The sequence below is a fragment of the Natrix helvetica genome, assembly GCF_964273705.1.
Source record: "Natrix helvetica genome assembly, chromosome: 5".
In the NCBI taxonomy this organism is placed as follows: Eukaryota; Metazoa; Chordata; class Lepidosauria; order Squamata; family Natricidae; genus Natrix; species Natrix helvetica.
The window spans coordinates 81,694,162-81,713,392 of record NC_138551.1 but is presented as its reverse complement, the minus strand read 5'-3'; the positions used below and the strand labels follow the sequence as shown (position 1 = coordinate 81,713,392).

Sequence of the window (19,231 nt, the reverse complement as noted above, 5' to 3'; positions counted from 1 at the left end):
TGCCCCAACCACAACACCCTACCTAGCCACCAGCCCCCCCACCCCACCTTCTGGAGGCCAAAAACAGGACTGTTTTGGGGTAGCAGAATGCTACTGGAGGCTGGGGAGCCAATAATGGGACAAGCGGAGGCCTCGGGAGGCAGGAAACGGGCCCATTTTGAGGCAACAGAGTGGTACTGGATGCTGGGAAGGCCAAAAATGGGATACACGGAGGCCTCAGGAGGCCAAAAACGGGGCTGTTTTTGGCCTCCAGAGAGAGAGAGGGAGGGAGGGAGACACACACAAACAAAAGTTCCTCATACACACCTCAAGGCAGCCACATCCCTTCACTAACCTGCTTTCTACCTCCAAGAACATAACAAATTAAAGTTTAATTTGTTTGTATTGTTTGGACTTCTAAATTGGCTATGCCTGCCCAGTTACATGACCACCTAGCCATGCCCACCCAACTGGTCTGCTCCCCCCAATAGTCTGAATTATCCACTTGTTTAAAAAGTTTGAGAACCCCTGATCTAAAGGGCTGCCACAAAGTACAGGAGCTCAATCCATTCACCAAAGCATCTGAGAGGCAGTATAAGAAGCAGTCAAGGAGACAACCAACCTAGAACTAAGGAGAAATTTCCTGATCAGTTAGAACAATTAGTGGAATGGCTTTCCCTCAGAAGTTTTGGGTGCTACAATCACTGGATGTTTTTAAGAAGAGATTGGACAGCCATTTGTCTGAAATGGTACAGAGTCTCCTGCTTGAGGAGACCTCCAAGCTCCCTTCCAACTCTGTTATTCTGTTTAATACAGCAGTCATAATTGAAACATTATGTCCTTTAACATACTTAAATCTAAGTGATTATCATTGCTCAATTGCAAAATAAATGTGCACCCGAGAACTTTCAGATATACAGTATAAACTGAACTGGTCACAATTGTGCACCCCTATCAAACCTTTCCAGATATGAGACAAGTCCTCAACGTAACAGAAGTTCACTAGTTTTCTGAAGTGATTTCTGGATGGCAGAAGCAAGGAGATGAGAATGAGATATAAATTATGGAGAGATCTAAGACACAAATAGAAACTCCATTTTTCCTGCAGTAAATTTCTGAAGGAAGGATGAAGGGAAGTTGAAGAAAAGAATTTCTTTCAAGGCACCAAGATTAAGATATCCCATATAGTCAATATCAGATGAAACTTGTTCTCTTTAGCAATTAGAATTCAATGTACTTTTATGCCATTATTCAAGTTCATAGTACTCCTATACTAGATATATTTATGGTCTATGCATTTATTGTTGCCATGACAACAAATTCCCTTCTTTCTCATTGTTTCCAATGGATTTATCTACAAGGTTCCCACATATTATTTTTAACCATTTTTGGAACATATATTTACATTCAATTAAAGCAAGCAATTGAATTAATGTCATGTTTTTCTTTTCTTTTTACATTTGTAATTCAGACGTGGATATGCACAGCAAGAGGTAAGATGCACATTCCCTACATTTATTTTAGCAAAAAGTTATAATTTATAGCTGTTTCTTTCAGCATGGCCTGGAGAATTAAATGCACTGAATTAAATGTTATCAGTGAGAATTATGGATGTGTAAAAGTCTCCCTGAGCTTTTAGATGTAACACCTCTATTCCTTTTTCTTTTCTGTTTGCTGCATACATTCCAAACTTTTAAAGTGATTAAAAGACATTCTTTATTATAATAAATGAATAATTATGACTTAAATGCTTTCAGAAAGACTGCACCAGAAAAAAAATATTTTTGCTATCCACAAATAGAGATATTATTTCTAAAAATGTGCCTTTTCTGGATTCCTCATGCCCTCTGCCTATTCTTATATTGTAAGTTGTATAATTTATTGGCCAACCTTGACCGCCAAGCTATGTTATTCCATAACTACAGTTTTGTACTTAGACCCATAAACGGTAGTAAGACATACACAGAGTTTGCTTCACTTATTAATTGAAGCCTGCACCTGCTGCGTGCATTTGGAAATCAAAAGTCCAATTAACAAGCCTGCTCTGTAAAATTGTAAGATGTATGTTTTATAAATAGGAATCACTTTCAGAATGAATACAGAACTTGACATTACGAACAGAGGGGGAAAAGGGAAGAAAATGATGCAAGGTGCCTTGAAAGACCAATAGAATTATCACACAATATTTTCTGTACTGAATATAAAATATAGCTGAATATTGAAAACTGTGAAGATAGATGCAAATGGAGTAATGACCTTATTAATAGGAGACCTTCTAAAATAGTTGTTGGGTGACAGAGCTGAGACAGTTTATACGGCAAACTGTTTGCAACTTACAGGAGCCTTGCTAATGGAATTTACAACGGAGCCCCTAAAGAAAGTTTAACACTCAAGCTTGTTCATTTTATGAATCTGAGGTGTTTTAAGCCCTTTAGCCTTAAAAGAAAATCACTTTGGCCCTGAAACCAAATGGTAGCTCTGTTGTAACCCTATAAAAGTATACTATTGTTATAACGATATAAAAATTGCTTTGCTTTATTTGCCTTTTTCCATTAAATCAAATTTGTATCTTTTTTTTTCCCTTTGTCAGCAACAGCAATTGCTGAGGCCTTCTCTTCTCAGACCTGAGGTACCATTTTCTTCCTTGTTCTACAATTTTCCAAGGACTTGTCTTAAGTTCTAGAGTCTGACAAACATTGTGGAACATATTTTCTTGGTCAGAGCAGGAAAAAGAAACAAATATATGATATAATTGTTAAGATGCACTGATGTCTGATGCCTTGCAGTTCGGCCAGTATATTTCAGGTCTTTTCAAGTTGATACATTTCTGTAAGCTCTGTGGAAGACTCTTGGTCCTTAGTTCATTGTAAGTCCAACGTAAGTTTCAAACAAGTTACATCTTTGCAAAAGAGATACTTACAAGTCCATGACATACTTCACAGATCATATTTGATATTTCTAATCCAGCAGGAGGGAAAGGAAAATGGCCATATATTATGAAACCCAGCCCAATATATCAAAGTCAATATGTGCCACCAGGCAAGTTCAAAGGGTAGGGTTTTGAAAAAAGTAAAAAGTAGCCATTATTAGAGCTCCAACTGGATCATCACAGCTGCCATCTTGATCTTTTTTGACCATAAATATTTTGAACCCTGGTTTCCACTTATTTTAGAATCCTATAACAGTGAATTATAATCACTGTTCAGTGCAGGCTGGAGATAAGGAATATAACCTTGACCATTACATGTAAACACCAATATCTAGGCAAAACTGGTAGAAACATTTTTTTTAAAAAAAAAATCAAAATATTTGAAAGTTCAGATGCATCTCAGCAGATCCATCTCTGATTCATTCTAGCAGGAGTGGTCCCCAACCTTGGCCCAGCTGGAGGGGGGGGGGTGAGAGAGGAATGGGTGCATGTACACTAACCGCCACTCATACAAGTTGAGCTGTGCATGTGTGTGTGCATGCCAGTCAGCTACTTCGTGGCCTGGTTCCAAATAGACCACAGCCCGGTCATGGACCGGGTGTTGGGGACCCCGGCAGTATAGCACATAGTTGCAAGATTCTGTGATTATAGTCAATTTCAATAAAAGTATTTCCAACCTTCCCTTGTAATTGATTTGCTTATCTGGTCTACTGAGAGGGGCTGACAGCAGATGAATTAGAGTTTCTCTGACAGAAGACAATCCAGTCTTTTTGTTTGTTTGTTTGTTTTCAAGAGCTGAAGAATTTATAATTTCATGTAGACAATCCGTCCCTTTGGCTGACAGCTCATATAGTCAGGCAGTTGCCCTAAACAGACCTGAGAATATTGAAATGGACTTCATTGACAAGTGTTTCCTTAAATCAGAAGGGAAAAGCTTGTATATCATATTTGCAAGGGGGAAAGAAGAAGGGAGGATATTATTGGGAGAAATAAAATAGTTTGTTTTCAGCAAACTAATTTATGACATTTCCTGAAGAGATTGTGAAAATGCTTACACATAAACACAGAAAGATTTAAATTACAGATACTCGATATCATAAAAACCTTCAAGTCCAAGAACCCCTCATTATCCATGTGTGTGTGTGAGAGAAAGAGAGAGAAGAAACAGAGAGAGAGAGAGGGGGGGGGGAGAGAAGATCTGGGTATCCATGGTAACAAATTTCATGGATCCATGATATTTGGTACATTTTTTGTGTATTTCATGTATGCACATGGATTGTTTCACATGTGTAAAGTAACCTTTTTAGAATGTTATTATATGCAGTCTTGTTATCTGCTGTTGTTAAACCAGAACAAACTTTTCACCAGGAATAAGAGGCACTCTTACAGAATTATCAATAAGTTAGAAGGGAATAGATCATATAATGAACTTATAGTAGAAATTATAACAATTATACTATAATTATTTAATGTTTCTTACAACTAGTTTGTTCAATAGTTGCCCCATTCTGTGAATAAGTTGGATTCTTATTGAATTTTGAACAATATTTTTAAAGAAATATTTAAATAAATATATAGCAATAAAATAAAAGCAGTTGGCATAAGAAAGCAACATGCTAAAGAGAATTGTGCATAACGCACAATAGTAAAAGCACTGCTTTTTCAGCTTTAACATAAATGTGTGCCATCTATCAACTAATCTTTTTTGGAATTCTAAATAGAATTGAACACAATCTTAACAAGAATTTAAAGGTGGCATTTGCATAGAATTACTACATTGCCAAATGTTAATTCTGAACGGAACCACAGAACTTTCAGTTCTAGATCTTGGTAAGACCACACTTGGGATATCACATCCAATTTGGGCTGCCACCGTATAAAAAGATGATGTGACTCTAAAAAGAGTTCAGAGAAGACCAACAAAGATGATTAGGGGACTGGAGGCTAAAACATATGAAGAATGGTTGCTGGAATTGGGTACATCAAGTTTAGTGAAAAGAAGGACCAAGGGTGACATGATAGCAATGTTCCAAGGGGCTGCCACAAAGAAAAAGGGATAAAAAAACTTGAAGGCAGAACAAGGAGTAATTGATGGAAACTGATCAAGAAGAGCCTTAAAATAAGGAGGAATTTACTAATAGTTAGAACTATTAATCATAGGAACAGTTTGCCTTGAGAAATCGTCGGCGCTCCAACACTGGAGGTTTTTAAGAAGAGACTGGACAGTCATTTGTCTGAAATGGTATAGGATCTCTTGCTTGAACAGGAGGTTGGACTAGAAGATCTCCAAGATCTGTCCCAATTCTGTTATTCTGTTCTGATATATGAAGAAAATCACCCAGAATTGTTATTTTTATTTAATGACTAAAGTGTAATCTAAGAAGACCAAACAACTCTTCTGCTGCCATTGTGGCTTATTGTGCTCAAGGCTGTTTACATTTAGTAACATATCGATTGGTGTATTCCTCTGTATTGCAGGAACTTTCAATGGAATCAGGTATCAATCCTGGCCAAGAGTATTACGGGCAAGATTACTACAGTTATGAACATGGGTATGATTCATTTGTTATTATTTTTAGTATGGCTTCATAGGCTACTAATCTCTACTGCTATTATTTATTGAAAGCACATCGTAGCTGGACTCTGAAGACTGTGTTCAAGGTATTAAGCATTAGTAAATTTAAACAACAAACTACTTTAGTAGGCTTTCTCAATCACGAGATGCTATTGAAATACCATCCCTATAATACGCAGTGTATCTGGAAGACCTCAGGTCGGGAAAGATTTACCTATTATTAATATCAGTTGCTTGTCAAAATCCATTATGTTAAAAAGCACTTGACTCTGGTTATATTTACTTTTCAACAGTGTTTAAGAATGAACCCAGATAGATAAGTCGTTAAAGTTTATTACAGTCATCGGCTAGCATCAATGAGTAGGTAGGCAACTAGATTGAAAGGTTTGCAGATAATTGTTATGTTTTTTGAATTTAAATGCATAAGAGGTCTTCAGCTGGTACCGTAAATCAAATAAGCAACAAAGGAATTCTTGATTAGATACAGTATGACATGATGCATATACATTTTATCTTAGGATAGCAATAGCACTCAGACTTTTATACAACTCTGTAGTGCATTACAGCACTCTCTGAGTAGTTTACAGTATCGGCATATTGCCCCCCCAACCATCTGGATCCTCATTTTACTGACCTCAGAAGTATAGAAGGCTGAGTCAACCTTGAGCAGGTCAGGATTGAACTCCAGACTTTGGGCAGAGTTAGCCTGCAATTCTAGATTCTAACCACTGTTCCACTACGGCTCCTAAGGATGGTAGTGGGGCTATTTTTAACTCTGCATCATAGAACATAAAGCAAAGTAAGGTCATCTGAAAAATAACTTAAATTATGTAGAATCTGTCCCAACAGGAATATATAGTTTTTGTTTTTGTTATTCCTATCCCATTGCAGCAGAAGTAAAGTTATAGACACAAATATGACCATATTTTAATAAAATAGCAATAGCACTTAGACTTATGTACTGCTTTACAGAGCTTTACAGCCCTCTCTAAGTGGTTTACAGAGTCAGCATATTGCCCTCATTTTACCCACCTCGGAAGGATGGAAGGCTGAGTCAATCTTGAGCCTGGTGGGATTTTAACTGCCAAATTGCAGGCAGCTGGCAGTCAGCAGAAGTAGCCTGCAGTACGGCACTCTAACCACTGTGCCACCAAGGCTTCATTGAATTATCTAGTGCATTTTGGTCAAATAGCTGTGTCATAAACTGGTATTAATGATCTTCTGTTTCTCAGGAAACGGGATGTTATAGTACGTCTTACTAATCAAGCCTTTTTTTGCGCTTACAATTATGACTGTTCCTCAGGAAACAGGGTGTTATCGTAATTTCTTACTAATCACGCCTCTTTTTGCACTTACAATTATTACTTTTTATTACTTTTGAGGGGTTTTGTTTATATCTGTGAAGGTAAAATGCGGACACATCTCTCAAGGGTAAGTCTAGAAGCAATTAGATTTTTTATTGGGCAAGGGATGGAGAAACTGTAAGTGATGGAATAAGCAAAATATACATATAGTATATGTACTATAGAGTAATCGAATGGTATAAAAACATGGAAGGTGTCTGTACCTGGTTTTTCCACCAGGTACGAATTGCCTCAATACGGAAGTCGGCGGCGCCTGTTGTCACCTTCTGGAATGTATGATGAATATGGAGAAGTGGTTGTGGAGAGTGACGGTGGATATTATTATAGTCCACAGGGGACCTCTACAGAAGCAGAGGTAGGCTTTGATGCTATTGCAAAATTCACCTGAATTCATTGTTCTGGTATGCAGAAGCTCTCTCTTTTACTTACTTTACTTTTATTTAGATTTTTATACCGCCCCCTCTCCCCAAAGGGACTCGGGGCGGTGTACAGTCGGATAAAAACACATCAATAAATAGAAAATACAAACACAAAAGAGGAGGCAATAAGAAACTGTACATATCAAAGCAAAGTAGTTAAAAAAACAATATTTAAATAACCCTAAAAAATACCCGATTAAAATATCTGCCAGGAGGTAGAATAAAACTATAAATCTATAAATGGGCCAGGCCGGCTAAACGGAACAGGTGAGTCTTCAGTTTTTGTCGAAAGGAGCGGAAGTCGGTGGTGGTTCTGATATCGGGAAGGAGGTCATTCCAGAGGGTTGGGCCCATCACAGAGAAGGCTCTACTCCTAGGCGCCGCCCGTTGGCATTGCTTAGTGGACGGCACCCGGAGGAGTCCCTCCCTGTGAGAGCGAATCGGTCGCAGGGAAGTGTGTGGTAGGATGCGATCCCGCAAGTACCTAGGTCCTGAGCCATGGAGCGCTTTAAAGATAGTAATTAACACCTTGAAACGCACCCGAAAGACCACAGGCAGCCAGTGCAGCTCGCGCAGGAGCGGTGTTACGTGGGAGTACCTAGTACTCCCCATAATAGCCCGCGCGGCTGCGTTCTGGACTAGCTGCAGTCTTCGAGCGCGTCCCAAGGGAAGCCCCATGTAGAGGGCATTGCAGTAGTCCAGCCGAGACGTCACCAGTGCATGAGTGACCGTGCGTAGGGCATCCCGGTCCAGTAGGGGGCGCAATTGGCGCACCAGGCGAACCTGGTGGAACGCCCCCCTTGCCACGGCTGCCACATGGTCATCCATTGACAGCCGGGCATCTAGGAGGACGCCCAAATTGCGCGCCCGTTCCACAGGGGGCAATTGCTCGCCCCCTATGGTCAGTGATGGAATCAACTGACTGAACCGGGGTGCCGGTAGCCACAGCCACTCAGTCTTGGAGGGGTTGAGCTTGAGTCTGTTGTCCCCCATCCAGACCCCGACGGCTTCCAAACACCGGGTCATCACCTCGACAGCCTCGTTGGGGTGGTCTGGGGTGGAAATGTACAGCTGCGTATCATCAGCGTACAGATGATACTCCACCCCAAAACCACGGATGATCTCCCCCAGCGGCTTCACATATGCATTGAACAGAAGGGGCGAGAGGACCGACCCATGAGGCACCCCACAAGTGAGTGACCTTAGGGTCGACCTCTGCCCCCCTGCCAACACACATTGCGTCCGGTCAGAGAGGTAGGAGCCGAACCACCACAGAACGGTGCCTCCAACTCCCATCCCCCGTTCTGTGTGTGCAGTAGGTTATCTGTCTTTGTATTCAAAAACCTTCTAAAAGAATTCTAGAAGAAGCAAATGGAAAGAAATTCAGAGAAGAGAGAATCAGTGTTTCTCTCTTGCATATCTCTAGAAAGAGACCATAGTGCTGGTAGAGCTGTCTAAAACTAGACAGACACCTGCCTAATTTAATTTAATTTTGATTTTGCTTGATTTTGACTTTTCCAAAGCAGCTTGCAGGCTACTCTCCCATACTGACCTCATCCCATCTTCATAAACTAAAGTTCTCGTCGTCTTCCTCTTCGTCCAGAGAATATTTTCTGGAACGAAGTCATGCAAGAAGTGTACAATTGAAAAAAGTACAAAAGTACAACTGAAGGAATAGTGTGCTCCAAAAACTTCTGCTTCCATTCTTAGGATCCACATCACTACCAGTGTTTGGATTTTTGCTAATTTTTTTAAAAATGTGAGAAAAAAATAGAAATTCACAGTCAATATATATTTATAAATAAGGACCTCGAACTACTACATTCCTGAAGTCAGAATTAAAGTGCAGCATAAATATTTGATAAATTCAAATATATACAGGTGGATTATTTAGGGCTTAAAAGACTACAAAGATACTGCAGGAATTTTAATTAACAAATCCTTGAAACCATCAGTTCATTTGATATTTCTGAAGTGGATAATCTATCATTATATCTGCCTTTGGAATAATAACCAACTGATGTTATCTTTAAGCTAAGAATTAAATTCATTATTTCTGTAGCAGCATTCATAGAACATAGAGTAACAGAGTTGGACCATAGAGGCCATCTAGGTTCTTCCCTTTTGAGCATTGGGAGTCTTAGTTACAGATGTAGTATGACTGAAGTGCATCTCAATAAATGTGACAGCTACTTGTAAATAAATAAATACATCTTCTCCATCCCTGAACTTTGTGCCATATCAACAACTTCTCGTGCCTTTCAATCTTCAAGATGTTTAGTATTGGTACGGTTAATATACAACAGCCAATAACTCATGAAAAGTAGCCTATATTACATTTTTGTTCTTCTAAACAATCACACCACATTCATATATAGGCCTGTAAAACCAGACTTTATTTTTTTAAAAAAAAAAATATGGTTTTGACATCTTGTATTCTTGTTCAGATATGTAGTACCCTCTAGTGGTCCAAGGTAATAATTTTTTAAAAAATTACAATTTAAAAAACAAAAACACAATTCAATTTTTCCAGCTAACTAATGGATATCTAAAATCTTTTACAAAATATCCAGTTGAGATTATAAAATTAAAAGGGAGTGACCTCTGCTAATCCCCAACATTTTGTGTCACATGTAAAATTTAACACAAGATGCCTCAAAGCTAGAGTTTCTTTTAGGAAAATAGTTATTGCCAATATTCCTTGAATACAGAGATATTCAGTACTTTTTAAAAGAAAAATGATTATGTTCATTGAGACAAATATTAATTATCACTCAGGATTTTAAAAAGTGCTACACAGACATTCAAGTTTCCTAGGATACTACAAAAAATAGGATTCACCTGTTTGTTTTGATTCTAGATAACTTCTAATTAGTTGCTCCGTTTTTTTCACATCTGTGTATTCTATGGTACCAAGTTTCATTCCAGAAAGTTTTCCAAAACTGTGCTAAAGTGGTATATAAATTTCATTTATGTAATTAACAGGGAACACGTCAAGTTGGAAGAGCTATAATCCAGAAACCACGTTCTCGATTAGCTCTTAGTGGTATAGGTAAACAGAAGACTGTAAGAGAAAGTCCAATCCAGAAAAAAAGGAAACTAAGAGCAGTGATGCAGCTGAGCCGAATAGCAATCAGTGCTCACAGGCCAGCAACAACTGAAGCAGCACCATCTCCATGGAAAAAAGCCAAAATCTTCCCAATGATGCTACAAAAAGGAGGAGGTAAAGAGTCAGATTATGTCAAGCTGATGGCAGCACAGCAAGCAGATGGAGAAGACGGTAAGGTTATTAAGGGAAGCCCTTTCCAGAAATCAGCAGATGAAGGACCATCTTCAAAGAAGCTTGGACGTAAATTTGAACATGCTAGTATTTTGAAGAAAGATCGGGAGCAAGGTACCTCTGAGGAAGTAAGTGAATCCGAATCTAAGTCGGGAATCTCAATTAGTGTCACAGCAGAAAGTGAATCTGAAGTTAGTGATTATGGAAAAAAGAGAGAATTAACATCATCTTCTAAGACAACATCGTCTTCTAAAACAACATCATCTTCTAAAACAACATCTTCTAAAACAACATCATCTTCTAAGACAACATCATCTTCTATGACAACCTCATCTACTAAATCAACATCCTCATCCTCATCCTCAACATCATCAGAAAGCGGTTCTTCAGCATCTCAATCTGATAAAGATTATTTGAAAGTTACATTAGACCAAGATGAAGCTACTGAAAGCACGGTGGACTCTGATGAAGAACATTCAGATTCAGCTGGCTCCACCTCAAGCAGCGACTCAGAAGATGGAACAATCGATTCCCAGAGCAAAGTTTCTGACATTGTAGAAGAAGATGATACAGAATCAAACATCTCATCGTTGATGCAAAGTTCCATCAGCAGTGAAGTTACTCCGAGGTCAAGGAAGGACAAGACTTCTGGGTCCACTTTCAAAAAACATTCTACAGCTGGAAGTGACTTAGATGATGAGATAGCTGAAATATCTGAAGAGACAGAAGAATCACCTTCCATTGTAGAAGAGGAGCAAGAAAAAGGAGAAGAAGAGGAAGAAGAAGAAGGAGAAGAGGAAGAAGAAGAGGGAGAAGGAGGAGAGGGAAAGAAAGAGGAAGAAGGAGAAAAGGAGGAAGAAGAGGAGGAAGAAAGGGAAGAGGAAGAAGAAGAAGAGGAAGAAGAAGAAGAGCAAGAGGAGTCAAGTGACCATGAAGCCACGTCCAACAATGAAAACATTACCTCCAGCCAACAAACAGGGAGCAGTGAAGAAGACACTGATGGAGATACTACTGAAAAGGAGAACATTATGAAGAAACCAACATCAGCAAGAGTTTCTAAAGAAGGCATGAAAAGTCAAAATATAAAGAAAAAAGGCTCTGAAGAGTATTTAGGCGAGTCAGACCATGACACCAAAGATGTCCCTGATACTACTGAATCAGACATGCCTAGTGATTCAACATCCTTTTAAAAGAAAAGTGAGACTATAGTTAGAAAGTTTGCAGTGAAGTGTTTTTTTGTTTGCTGTGCACTCTGTATTCCTCTTTGCCAATGAGAAAGCGTTATTATGAAAATCTCATAGAACAAACTAGATGGACAAAATATGGAAGATAATCATACTTTGCAGAAGTACTACATGTTCTAATCCGAAAAGGTCAAGAAGCCTAAATAATTAAATATTAAATCTCTCAGTGCTATTTCAAAGCATTCTAGAATAAGGATATTAAAAGCAGTTTCATGCAGTATAAATCACCATGTAACACTTTCTGGTGCACTGGTTTGTTCAGAAGTAGAGATGCTTGAAGTGATGTGAACTGCTCTGACCCTTCTTTCTAGTGATGGTTAATTCACATGAGCAAGTTTTCCCTTGACACTGCAATCGTCAAGAAAACCCATGTGAATTAGTTATGCACTGAAGCATATGTACATTACTATAATGCATGGTTTGTATTTTCTTAAAAGTGCCTGCATATCTTTAAAAAGCAATTTTATAGATTTTTAAAAGATATATTTATATATTTTAAAAGAATACAAATACAAATACAACACAAATATAAAAAGGCAACATTAAAAATAACAATATGGGTTTCTGCCTGGATGGTTTTCTGTGATGAGCCGAAAGGACAGAAAGAGGGAGGAGTGAGCTCCCTCCCATATTTGGTCATACCAGGGGTTGTAACACAAACACATACTTATTTCCCTGGCTCAGCTGATAAAGGAGGAGAAGCCTGTGGCATAGTGGTTAAGACTCTTGCCTAGTGTATAATACAGCCCAGGTTCGAATCCCAGTAAGGGTATGGCTAGCTGATGAGAGCTAAATAGCTTGAAATGGATCTATACTAGTCTCCCTTTATTTTATCAGCACAAATACAACACAAATATAAAAAGGCAACATTAAAAATAACAATATGGGTTTCTGCCTGGATGGTTTTCTGTGATGAGCCGAAAGGACAGAAAGAGGGAGGAGTGAGCTCCCTCCCATATTTGGTCATACCAGGGGTTGTAACACAAACACACACACACACTATATATATATATATATTTAACATTGTTTGCAAATAATCTATCTCTTTATTCCTTAAGCTGATAGTTTTGTTCTTTTGCGTGGAAATTCATCTTGAAGTAGATTGGTGCTTTTGTTTCCTTGGCTGGTGCCAACTATGAGGATAGTATAGACTCCCATTGCACTTTTTAGCTGCTTGTTTATGAATTTCATATTTAGATAAAATAATTTAAATGATGAGATACATGTTCATATTAGATACTTGGTTTTTTTTTCTAATCATGTCCATACCTTTTACTTCCTTGAAGAATAAAAACTATTCTTTCATTTGATACAATGAGCCATGATAAAAAGAAATATCAAGCACTCTTCGTAAGCCCTTGTTAAATGTATTTTGAATGATGTTTGAATGGAAGAAAGCGATTATTTTTAACATACTAACCTTATTAGAATGAATACCACCTGTGTTGCTAAGTCTTATACATTTGTCAGGTTTTTTTTTAATTTTATATTGATAGTTGAATTATTTCATGATAAGGCTTTCATGCATGTATGAGCTTTGAATAATTCATTATCTGTTGACGGGGGGATGTGCATCAAAGTATGGTTATGCCTACTCCAATATCACTATAGAACTTCATGTTTTTTAACTACTGGTTCACTTGAACAAATTTCAGGAACTGAATTGATGCTATTGGAGAGATTCCTCCATAGGGTAATAATGTGCAGAATTACCTGCAGCTGTTTTACCTTGTGCAGGAAATATCTGGAGATACTTACAAATATAGCTCATCTGTTCCCCAGGCATGATTCATATGACTGAAACAGAGATGTAGGGACAGACAGAAATATGCTTGTGAACTTTTTGACCTCAAACATGATTTGTTCTCCACACAAGTCCTAAAAGTAAACCCACTTAAACAATTGAGCCAAAAAATATCCTGAAATATTGCAGAATTATTGAAAATTCAAACAGTTTTGCAAACCTTTAAGCACTGCTTTGCATATATAGATTCATATCACTTTTCTATCCATAGGTGGTACCAACAATATTTCTTCCCAAGTTAGAATATTTTAGCCAATATAGATTCAAGACTAACCTCAAGTGTATTAATTTTTGATCAATTTCACTATGTTACTTAAATATCATGATTGGGTGAATATCTTTTACTCTCCACCCTTCCAAATTGCACAACAGATTTTCACTGTTCCACATAATTGAAAAATAAATTTCCTGCATGCTACAAACCAGAGAGGAGGAGATGGAGAAAGGGATGATTGTTTCATACATATTTTCTCAATTGTTACAAGTTATTCAGTGGTGGGATTCAAACATTTTTACTACCGGTTCTGCAGGTGTGACTTCGTGGGCATGGCAGGGGAAGGATACTGTAAAATCTCCATTCCCTCCCCACTACAGGGGAAGGTTACTGCAAAATCCCAATTCCCTCCCGATCAGCTGGGACAGAGAATAGAGGGGGACGGGGCCAGTCAGAGGTTGTATTTACCAGTTCTCCAAAACAACTCAAAATTTTCACTACCAGTTCTCCAGAACTGGTCAGAACCTGCTGAATGCCACCTCTGAAGTTATTGTTTTAAATGAGGTTACCTTCCATTTCAAAGGGCATGGCGTGAGAAACTAGTGTAAACAGATGCATTAATCAGAGAGACTCTTATAAATCTTATTTCTATGCTTATTTTTTTAAAAAAAAATAGAGGCAGAAAAGCAGCCATGTTCTGCATTAAAAATAAACTAGGAGATACTTAAATATTTTCCTCTCTTTTTGTTGTCCTCCAGTGGGCCAAAAAGAAAAGGATCAAGTTGGTTCTTGATCCTGAATATGAGAGCAGCTCCACTGGAGAGGACAGTGCTCCCGAAAGCCAGAGGAATCGTCTCAGCAACCCCAATATTCCATCCAACAGCAACAGCAATATCTACATAGCCCAAAATGGGTCGGTGATCAGGACCCGTCGAAGTTGCCTTTCGAACAATTTGAAAGTCACCTCTCCCGCCAGACTGGGAAAACAATTCAAGAAGCTCGATAAGTTAGGAGTAACACACGAGGAAAACATCCCACTGAACACATTTTCCACAGGGGCAACATCTAACGATAAACTGAACCCCAAACTCTGTAGTGTTTCCTTTGCTGCCTCGACTTTAGACACTGACAACATAGCAACCAAAGCAGTGGGGAGCAGATTGAAAAGCACAGACCAGCAAGAATCCACCGTCGATAACGAAGGCATCAAAGAGACTTTGGACTTGCCGAGCGATCACGCACAGTCAGAAGATGAGGAACTCTGGATGGGCCCTTGGAACAACCTTCATATACCAATGACAAAACTGTGACCTCTCTTTTTCGTTTTAATTTTTATCCCCCCATTTATAATAATTATAATGATAACAATAAAACCACTTTTTATCGTCACCAAGGAGAACCGTACAAACTTTGTATTGTGCACATGAGTTGTGTATACTTCAAAACAAAACGCTTTAAAGTAAAAGGAAAAAAAACAAAAGACAAAACAAAACAAAAAAACAAAACAAAAATCCAGAAAATTTGCACTCACGTTTGTATCATTTTTTTTCCCCACAAGCCTTTTTTTTTTTTTTTTTTTTGGATGGGCTCCAAATTCACTGAACAAACTCTCATTAAAATGGACTCGTTTGTTGGCTTCAGAGTTATTGCATAATAATAACAACCATAAAACTATTACTGGAATGCTCAAACAGTGATTGTTCGGTGTTTTTAACCGAAAAAGCAACCATCACATATTTGAATGATTTGTCTTTAAAACCCAGAAGAAGTTTGATTTCACAACATAAACATGCATCCTGTAGATCTAGTAATAGTCACATATTGTCTCTATTCTAAGTTGTTCCCAGATAGTTCTGTGATTCTTTCTTTGACTATATCTTGTACCAGATAGACTCACATTGATCATTCCAAGGTCAGTTTTGGCCTTGTGATGATTCATTCTTTCTTTGAACGATTCTTGATAACAAATTACAACTGCCTTTGAAATTCATTATCTTCCTTTCAATGTGCCTTATACCTAATCAGAATGTATTCAAGAATGTAGCCATCTCCGCTAATGCTATACCTTTTTCTGTGCCATTTATTCTACAAGCAATATTCCAGATCCTCTAGGTGATTTTGTCCAAATTCAGGTGGAATCAAGTTTCATCACATGTGACAGATAGTTATGATAGTTCATCTCAAGATCCTTTCCAATTTAGAACATTGGTTTTTTTTAAAAAAAAAAAAACTCTACAAAGGGAAATCAGATGGTATGTGCATGTACCATTCAGTAGTTCCATTCAGCTGGGGGAGGCAAGCACTTTGATTTTTTGATTCTGTCCATTATTAGAGTTAATACTTCGCACAAAAAGTTTCCATTGTTGCTCTCGGTATCATTTTAGGACCACTTTCCCAGGGAGGCGGGGGGATCAATATGATGAGAATCAGGCTTGGGTGGATTCTTGTAAAGTTACGCATATACTGATGCAGTTGTGAGAATTTGCGTCATCATGCTTTGGGCACATAGTCTATCAGCCTGTAGGTCCATTATAGATTTAAAGGATGTCTAAAATTAGAAGGACCCAGTGATAGCAAGCTAATAAGCCATAAAGAAATTTGAAAAGCCATGAATAGCTATGAAACTCCATGCTATTGAATAGACTGTCTTGACTTGTAAGCCAAACCATTGTATGCTGATATCAGTGCATTAAAAAAAAATCTGCACCATTTGACCCACTGTACATTCTCAACAGGGATTTCCTGTGTCATGTCCTGTTAGACATTTCCACTTCCTTATTCTATAGGAATAATATCATTGTTCCTAAAATAATCTTTTTTGTCTTTTAAAGACCCCATAATCCCTTGCATTGGGATGGAGTTGGGGCAACTTTGAGTGTTTACTGGCCCGATGCCTTTCCTGTTGCCAATGTGGAGTTTGCAGCAGGTATTATCTTTTTTTTGCCCAGAGAGAGAAATATCTGCCTCTACCTAGCATTGAACTCACAGCCTCCTGATTGTGAGGTAAGAGCTCCACCTCTAAGCCACCACACTACTCGGCATCTAGCCTTGCAAATGAGTGCATGGAAATACTGCAGAGTAAATCAGATTGATCACTCTAACTGCACTTATGATTATTTAACTGCGTGAGACTCAGTACGTTTGCACCCTAATCTGCTGCTCAATCCATTTACTATACATGTTTAAAACCAACATTTATAAAGGGCTGTTTAATAAACAAAGGGAGCAATCCAGACCTCTCCGCATTATAAATTAAGAATATTTTTCTTGGATCGGATACTCCGCGGAGGTAAATCAGCATAACCTTACCGAAGCCGATGAGGCTTTGTAAATTTACAGCTGCTGAGAAGATTCATAATGGAATTCTGAAGCTATAAAGCTGCTCTAAGTAAAACCAGGAAGAAGGCCCTTGATAGCAGCAATATGCTCATTATGTAACACAATAACCTCGATGTAGATCCATTGAGCAGGAGATTAAAGATGATGCTAAATCATTTATGGCAGGGATTTTGTGATAATTAATCTTTTTTTATTTTTTTATCATCTTCACTGGTAAAGCTCTACCCACCTGCCTTTTGCATTAATTTATTTGTTTTAATGGCATTGTCTGGAGCTTCTACAATTAATCTTTAAAACACACACACACACACACACACACACACACACACACACTGGCAAAAGCACCCAGAATTAAAATGGGAATAATTCAGATATATAAACTATATCAAAAAAAAAAAGGCACAAATGATAACTGTGCAAGAAGATCTATATAACTCGGCTACTGTTGAATTTCAAAAATGCAAAATAAATGTCTTGGGGAAAGGAAGAGCTAATAAGCTGCCAAGAATGAAGATCTCCAAAAACGATTAATGAGATTAATTGATTTAAAAGAGGCCAGGAATAACAAAGCCATACCGGTAGACCTTGACTGACAACAGTGACCATTCCTTTAAAATGAAATTGGAATCTAATACAATAATGCAATATATAAATAAATAAAATATGGCAAAAATTATATGTTGGTGACACCCCTACAATCTACCTGTTCTGACTCAGCTCCCCAAACACCACAAACCCTCTGAAGCTAACTCAAAGATTCTTTTATTAGGCACATCAGCAGCCCCAGCAAAAAGTTTCTCTCTCACAAATCTGTCCGTCCCTTGCCTTTTATCCCCAGAGCTAGGGTGGGGCTTCGCTAGCAGTGGTGGCTCTTCCATCCCAAGGATCGGCCCACAGATTTCCACTGTTCTCCTCTCCTCTGCCTTTTGTGCATCCGTGTGTCAGGCACTGGACCCAGCTGTTCCTCCTCTTCCTCATCAGCCACCTCCAGACCCGGGGGCTGTACGACTCTCCATCTGAGGGCTGACGGACGGCCCAGGCTCCCCCCTCTTCTCTCTGAAAGCTCCATTCCCTCTTCCCCCTCGGAGCTCTCCGGTTGCTGCCATGCCTCCTCCTCGTCTGATTCAGCTGCTGGAGGGACCGGCAGCCGACAAGCCACAACACTACTCCAATCTGTCCCACATATGTCGATCTCAACTGAACCATTTTGCTCAAGTCCTGTGCTGTGTTAAATGTTATTTTCCGATTCTGGCCACACATAAGGTAGTGTGATATGGGGATCCCAATGGGTCATTCATTTAGTATATATACCAAAGTGCCTGTCTCTCACCCTCTTAATCAGGCAACAATGACCATTCAAAGTTTTAATGTCACTGAAAAAGGAACTTATGTCCATTTTTCACACTTATAACCACTACAGCACACGTCATGAGATCAAAATTCAGACACTTGACAATTGACTCATATTTACGACGATTGCAGTGACCTTGGGTCATGTGATTCCCTTTTGCGACCTTCTGATGAGCAAAGTCCATGGAAGCCAGATTCACTTAACAGCCGTGTTACTAATTGAACAACTGCAGTGATTTCACAACTGTGGCAAGAAAAATCGTAAAACGGGATGAAACTTGACTTAACAAATGTTTCACTTACCAAATTCTGGGCTCAATTGTGGTCGTAAGTCAAGGACTACCTGTATTAGATTGGCTATCACATCTATACTATAGTAAAACCTCTACTTAATGGGCTATTGCTTAGCAAGAAAGTTTGTTAATTTAGGTCTTGTATACAAGTTTACATCATTTGCATATTAATGGATATAAATAGCATTATTTGCACTAAAATCTCAACAAGTGGCAGAACCACTTTTTTCATAATCAAACTGCTTGATTTAATGGACAAAACCTGATTTAACACATTAGTCCATTATATCTGAAGTCCTTTAAGCCATGCTTCGCAAAGCACCAAGTGCCCCGCAGCTCAACCCTGACCTACAAATTTTCTCTTCCATCAGCAAGGTCCATTAAAATGAGGAATTACTGTATAACCAAATAAAATCATGTGACATTATGACATTTCTCTTG

The 19,231-nt window shown here is 38.5% G+C and overlaps 1 protein-coding gene across 5 annotated transcripts in view; it reads left to right on the top strand.

The window, feature by feature from the left end:
- Nucleotides 1-16,521, top strand: part of PCDH15 (protocadherin related 15) — a gene marked incomplete at its 3' end in the record, with an annotated part of 825,229 nt that extends 808,708 nt beyond the window's left edge. For 4 of the 5 annotated variants that reach the window (XM_081954012.1, XM_081954014.1, XM_081954010.1 and 1 more), the window contains 5 exons: nt 1,451-1,472; nt 2,570-2,608; nt 5,387-5,460; nt 7,067-7,202; nt 14,567-16,521. In XM_081954012.1, the coding sequence (XP_081810138.1) occupies nt 1,451-1,472; nt 2,570-2,608; nt 5,387-5,460; nt 7,067-7,202; nt 14,567-15,118 (823 nt within the window). The remainder of the gene's footprint in view (nt 1-1,450; nt 1,473-2,569; nt 2,609-5,386; nt 5,461-7,066; nt 7,203-14,566) is intronic. The other variant, XM_081954013.1, reaches the window with a different exon arrangement.
- Nucleotides 16,522-19,231: the final 2,710 nt, after the last annotated feature.